The 6755-nt window shown below is 42.1% G+C and overlaps 1 protein-coding gene across 1 annotated transcript; it reads left to right on the top strand.

Annotated features, from left to right (window-relative positions):
* Positions 1-2167: 2167 nt before the first annotated feature.
* Positions 2168-6335, top strand: HINT1 (histidine triad nucleotide binding protein 1; the record flags this gene model as incomplete). Its single annotated transcript, XM_082013048.1, has 3 exons — positions 2168-2278; positions 5279-5383; positions 6171-6335. 3 exons carry the CDS (start codon positions 2168-2170, stop codon positions 6333-6335), a joined length of 381 nt encoding a protein of 126 aa, XP_081869174.1.
* Positions 6336-6755: the final 420 nt, after the last annotated feature.

Consider the following 6755-nt stretch of genomic DNA (forward strand, 5'->3'; position numbering starts at 1 on the left):
CTTGCCCACAGCCTGATTGACCAGCCCAGCCTTGGCCCAGCCATCCCAGGGCTGTGTCCGGTACTTTAAAACTCAATTGCCATTCTCTAGAAAACCAACCAAACAAGTTTATACTACAATAACTCATCACCCAGCACTAGCTATAGGCAGCATAAGGATTTTAAATGTAATCAGCTTTACTGCTTCACTTCAAGCTTCAATATATAGTCTATTTCATTGTTTAATTGCAATTACATTCAAAGCTAATTGAAGTGTGGGAACACTTTGTTAATTCTTTTTTATATTTCAAATTTCCTAAATGCACTTAATTTGGACTATGTACCCCTATGAAACTTGATCTGTTAGCAACAGCAGAAATTATCCTTATTCATAGATCTATTTGCAGGAATAATTATCACAGCTGTCAATGAGTGAAGTAAATGCTTTGAAAAGGCCTTGTAATATTCAAAAGAATACAGAATTTGCCATTTACATGGTGAGACAAAAATACATGTTGAAGTCAACTATATGAAAAAAATGCTTTTGCCTTTTTAGAGAAACTTCTTCAATTGTCTTCTCCTAATGTAGAAATATGCTTTCTAGACTAACTCCACGGCAACCCATGGAACTACCTGGGTAGTACTACAAGTACACCAACATGTACAAATGGATCCTGAGTATTTGTCTGTTAAGACTGTTCCTGAGTCTTTCTAGCTACTAATATCAACTTTTCTATTCTTTCATACAATATGTTTAATTCCTGAGAAAGTAGGGGAATAAAATTATTCATATCTTTGCTTAATAACCACAGTTAGACAACAGTAGAAAGCAATTTGCCCCTCAAACACCAATTCCATCCTTGTTTTAGCTGTCATACTCCAATACTATCTGGAGGACCTATACATGTCAGAATACCATTTTAATGCACTACTTTCAAGTGAGTATTGTTTAGGGTTTCTCAAGGTATAAAATTTCAGAGTTATTACCAGATGTGTATGACAAATTCTACACTTTTTGTAACAAGTTCAGGTAATAAAATGTGGAACCCTTTTAGGTTTAAATGACTTAGCAGTGTTTATTCCCTGCCTCCCTCCAGAATTATCTTTCCTGTGAGATTTTTGTCATGAGGCAAATATATAAAAATGTCTATATTAAAATCTTCTTAGACAAAGCTTGAGGGAAATCACATTCAATCTATTTTAACTGTGAAGCTTAGAAAATGAAGATTTGTTGTTACTCTTTTAGGTTGTTTTTTTTCCCCCCCTGCTTTTTCATTTCTCCGATTTCATGACTGGTGTAATAAAAAAAACATTTATGATTAGATGTGTAGCTGTGTAATATTGTGTCACCCTCAGTGAGTTATTGAATTATAGTCGTACTGATTGGTCCAGTTTGTAGTTATGAAATGGCTTAAGTGTGGAAGGGCTGACACATTAAACTGCCCGGCATTTCCTCTCTGCAAGAGCTATCCTGATCCTAGGAGCACCCAACACCTCAAACTAAACCCTGAGTTGTTTTATGACTTTACCCTCCAAGCTTTGGGGGCAGGGCTGATGCTTATAAAGCCGCCCCACCTGGCTCAGCCCAAGCCCTACCTTAATGGGTCCCTGTGGCCTGAAAGGCCTTAAGACACTGGTGTGGTCTGTTCGCCCAGTGCTCTGTGCCCGGGGCCACACAGCTTTCATCTGGGAAACCTCTGCCAAGGCAGCAAGGCCTGCAGGGCAGCATTCACATCAGTTTGCACTTCTGCGAACTCGTACGGAAAACCTAAAGGCGCGCTGCCAGAAGCAGTCAGTTGGCGGCAGCGCGCAGTCCCAAGAAGCCACACAGATATTTGGGTTGGATTTGATGCGACCAAAACCAGTATTGCTGGGTGCAAGAGCCTCTCATAGGACGCCACCACCTCCCCACGGCGCCTCGGGACTCACAGCGTTAATGCCGCCCCGGCGCCTCCGCCAAACCACCCAACTCGGATTCCTCCGCGGGTCCCTTAGCCCCATCACTCCGGCTCAGCGAGGGTGGGCCAGCCCCGTGGGCGGGGACAAACTAAAAAGACAGACGAAACTACCAATGGAGAGGTGGACACAGCCGTCCGTGATCTGTCGCTCCAATGAGCGCCGCGGGGGGCGTGGCCGCGGCAGGAAGCGCGGGGCGACGGGCGGACGGGTGCCGCGCGGGGACGGCCGCCATGGCTGACGAGATCAGCAAGGCGCAGGCCGCCCGTCCCGGCGGCGACACCATCTTCGGGAAGATCATCCGCAAGGAGATTCCCGCCAATATCATCTATGAGGACGAGCAGGTGCGGGCGGGGCGCAGCCGCACCCCGCTCGCAGCCGCCCGGTTCGGGGGTTGCTGTTGAGGTGCTCGGGGGCGCGGCGGGCGGGACGGACGGACGGACGGGGCCTCTCCGCATCCTCCTGCAACGTCCTTGAAGCATCGGGCTCCTTCGGGGCGCGGCGCGGCCCGGCGGGTGCCTGGGCGGGTGCTGGGCTGCAAGTGGTGCCCGGCCCGCCTCAGGCCCAGCCCCGCGGCGTCACCCGCCTGTGTGTGGAGGGAGGAAGGCTCCGGCATGGCCGGCAGTGCAGGCGTCGCTGCCAAGGGTCGGGGGTTCTTGCATCTGGTTGTAGGAGGGTAGTCCTGAAACCTTAGATAAGCCGCCCCCAGGCAATCTCCTTGTGGATTCCGTGCGTCTGTGTCTAACCAGTGCACCGTAACTAGCTGCTTCTGCGCGCCAGAAATGCACGTCTTGATGTGCCTCTCAGAGCATTATGGAGATTATACAGCTATGCCTGCCAGGCGTCGGTTATGACCCTCCGAGAGGGATTTTTAAAGTAAGGAATTACAGAGAATTACAGCTTGTTTCTGCTCTTCGCAGAAGTCTGGAACTGGTCATTCTGCAGGCTGCACAAATCGTTTTTTATGGTGAGGTGGGGTTGGTAGCATTTGCTGATGATGGTGCACCACAGCATGCTGGGAGCGAAGTGAAATGGTTAGCATATGAAAAAACGCAGCTGTTATCTCCACCACATAAACTAGACTAGTATCCACTATAAGCCCCCCCCCCCCTTTTTTTTAATTGAAATACTGGACTATAACATGGTCTTTTGCTTTGGAAATAAGGGTTTATCTGCAGTGTAGAATACAGACTCACTAAAGATGCTGCTTGTCTGATTTGTGTGCTTAAAAATCAGGCATAGTTTGGAATAATGTTTTCTTAATAGATATAGAAATGTTGCAGCTGCCATTTACCCTCAGAGTATTGGAAATTTTCACTGCTTTCTGAAAATCATGCTGATGTTACTGCTGTGTGTTTATGTGAGGGTGTGCATCTTTTCTTTACTCGGGTGAAAGCTGCATGATGTTTCTTCTCAGCTGTAATGACTATGACAGTGTAACCTGAGCGAGGTTCTTAAATCAGGCCATTGACTTTGATGAGTGACTTGAGAGCATATGACCTACTCTGACTGCCATTAGTGCAGAAGATTTTTCTGGAAGAGTAATTACCTGCAGTATCTCAGTTGATTTTTTTACCTTGAACTATGCAGAAATGTAGAACTGCTTTTAGAGTTTAGTTGGCTGTAGTAGATGATCTTTAATTTATTCTGTTGACTGTGAAGGTTTTTTTAGAGGTGGCTGGAAATGTTATGAGGAGAAATGTAAGGAAAGCTTTTAATCATTAATTAACACACAGAAAAGGAGATATTACAAAGTACAAAGTCTCTGTGGAATTAAGCCTTATCACTGTTGCTTTAGTTGAATCTAAACTTGCTGAAATGAAGGTTGGTTTACCATGCACTCATAGACTTCCTGTTATTGTGCTTTTGTTCAATACTACATCTGCTCTCTGTCGTATAGAAAATTATTTGCTACCGGTCTTCTGCTCATTAAATTCCTTGATTCAGTTTGGCTATTTGCATTCTGCCTCTGTGTGGATCATATAGAACAGAAAAACTGCTTACAAAATGATCAACTCAAAGTAAGATCTATTTAATTAGATGCAAATGACTTTTATTCATCCATTCTTTGCTAACCACCATTCTCTGTTTGGGAGAAACAAGCAGTTCATCAGAGATTTAAAACTGGGCATTATCTTCTTAAAGGTAGCTTAGTATAGGACAGATCGGAGGTGTACCAGCTAAGGCATAGTTAATGTAAGTAAAGTTCCAGTTTTTCACCGTCTTTACTCTTGGCAAAGGCCAGAGTTCCTCTCAGTAGTATTAAAAAGCAGTATAGTCACATATAAAATTCACTTTATTCACAAGCACCTCAGAAATAACGTATTTTGGAGATTGTGAGGTATGTTTTTGTAAATATGCACTGTTTATGGCATAACTCAATTACCAGGTGTTTTGCTGTTAAATGTGATACGGGTAAGTCAGAGATGCCCTTTGCTTAGCAATGGCAGAGTGCATGCTCAGTGTGGGCATCTGCAGATTGTGGTGGGTTGCAGTGGCAAATCCTGGTTCTGTGGTGACCGTTTGCACAAAGAGGCATAGCTTCCTTTTCTCTTCCTTTGCTTTCTCTTCTACTTCTCTTATCTATTGGAAGTTCCGAACTCGAGATTTATTTGATGTAGTTAGGTGCTGTGTGCAATTTCTGATAGATAGTAATTTTGGTACTTCCATAAAATTAGTTGGGGGTCAGCTACTTACTGCAGATAGTTGTTAATTTTTCAAAAATTATGCTTTTCTCTCAAATTGAGAATGTCTGAAGTAGAGCTAGCCTTAATACATAATTTTAAAATAATCTTTTTCTGAAATACTTGGTGCTGTTGAGAACAGAAATGTGATATTGCCTCAGCCACCTAACTTCAGATTTTTTGAAATTGCCATGCTATCTTTGACCAAGGCAATATTCAGTCATAACTGGAAGATGATTAACAACTGTATGCCATTTGTTTTATTAAACAGGATGTGAATAAAAAAGTGAAACAAACATAAATGTGCTTTTTATGGGTATACATGCTGTCGGCTCTGTTCGTTGTTATGCATATGTGGAAATAATAAATCATGAACCTAATTGCATATTAACTTGCTGAGAAGGCTGTAGCTTTTAAATAATACTTAATACAGAATAGTGATTATTTTTTTGATTCCAGTAGGTCTTGGTAAATAGGTGTTTTGTGTTCAGACATTAGAGGACTTTGAATAATACATCACTCAAGAAAAATCAACATCTTTGCTTATTTTTGGGTATCTGATAATCTGCTTGAGTATGTATTTAGTGGGGCGTACTGATTTTCTTAAACTCTTGCCTTTCTCTGAAGCAAATTATGTTTTAACGTTTGCTCTTCCTGCAGTGCCTTGCGTTCCATGATATTTCACCCCAAGCTCCAACACATTTCCTAGTGATTCCTAAGAAGCCAATTGTCAGGTTATCTGAAGCAGAAGATTCTGATGAATCTGTAAGTACTCTAGAAGCTTTGAGTACACCAAACTGTATCTCTAATTACTTTATAATTTACTAGATTCTCCCCCTTTTCTTCTTGACATTTCAAAGAGGCAAAGTAGTTTTCCTATACTATAATCCTTTTCTTCTAGCTGAGAATGGGAATGGAGTTAAGGTTTTCCAGTAAAAAGTAGTGATATAAAGCAAGATATATTTCTGGGTGTGTATTTGTAGTGCAAAATGCATTATTAGTTTAGAGCAGAGTCTGGATGTCTGTCTGTTTTCATGGTTTACAGGCAGTAGTACTTACACTAATATGGGCTTGGGGTTTTTGGCAGGTCAGAGATGAAGAAAGGGTAAGTTAGTTGAGAGGTGCTGAATATTTAATTTCTAACTATAAACATGAAGTTCAAAGATTTTGTAAGCCTTTACATGATAAGATAAAGTTTCTTTTCCACTAGAATTATATATGTTGCCTGAAGAAATCATGGGGGCTTTAACTATGAGATAAATTTAGCATCCATGACCCTTTTGTAGTTTGTTACTGTCTAGCTTTAAAAAAAATCTATAGCTTTTTTTTCCCCTATGTTATGCATAGTCAGTCTTTATAGCTTTTATTGGAAAGTGTCAGTTGAAGGCAGACAACAATTTGAAGAGCAGTGGCTGAATTTCTCAGAATTAACTTACTGGCTTATCTGAATGGTTCTCTGCTCTCATTCCTTCCCTTCCTGCCCTCTTCCCTTTTTGTGTGTTTTCTGTTTGTCCTCCGTCCCCCCCCCCCCCCTTTTTTTTTCATCCTCCAGCTTCTTGGGCATTTAATGATTGTTGGCAAGAAGTGTGCTGCTAACCTGGGCCTGACCAATGGATTCCGGATGGTTGTGAATGAAGGGCCTGAGGGTGGGCAGTCTGTCTATCACGTACATCTCCATGTTCTGGGTGGTCGTCAGTTGGGCTGGCCTCCTGGCTAATGTTTTTACACCACAAAAGTTTACTGCATGCATATGAATTACCATCAAATAGATCTGATATGTTGCCCATCAATCTAGTCACTGTTAATGTAATTTTTTTTTTTGAATGTGTGTCTACAAAGGGTAATAAATGCTCTGAACAACATTCGCACAATAAAGATTTAGCATGTGGGAATCGTCTCTGTCTGGTGTGCCTTACTGATGGAAACAATTCTGCAAGTTAAAATTGTGTTCTCTGGAGTTTTAAGTAAGCGTGTTTTAGTCTGCGGTTAACAATCTTTGGCAGATAGTGATTTGCCAAGGCATTTGAAACCTGAAGGTGCAACTGCTTAGCAGTCTTTCGTGTCCTTTGGGAAGAAAACTTCTAACCTTTTTGCATGTGGTATGTAAATACTCATAAAGCCAATGTAGGCTGCTGCT

The sequence above is a fragment of the Phaethon aethereus genome, assembly GCF_964289735.1.
Source record: "Phaethon aethereus genome assembly, chromosome: Z".
In the NCBI taxonomy this organism is placed as follows: domain Eukaryota; kingdom Metazoa; phylum Chordata; class Aves; order Phaethontiformes; family Phaethontidae; genus Phaethon; species Phaethon aethereus.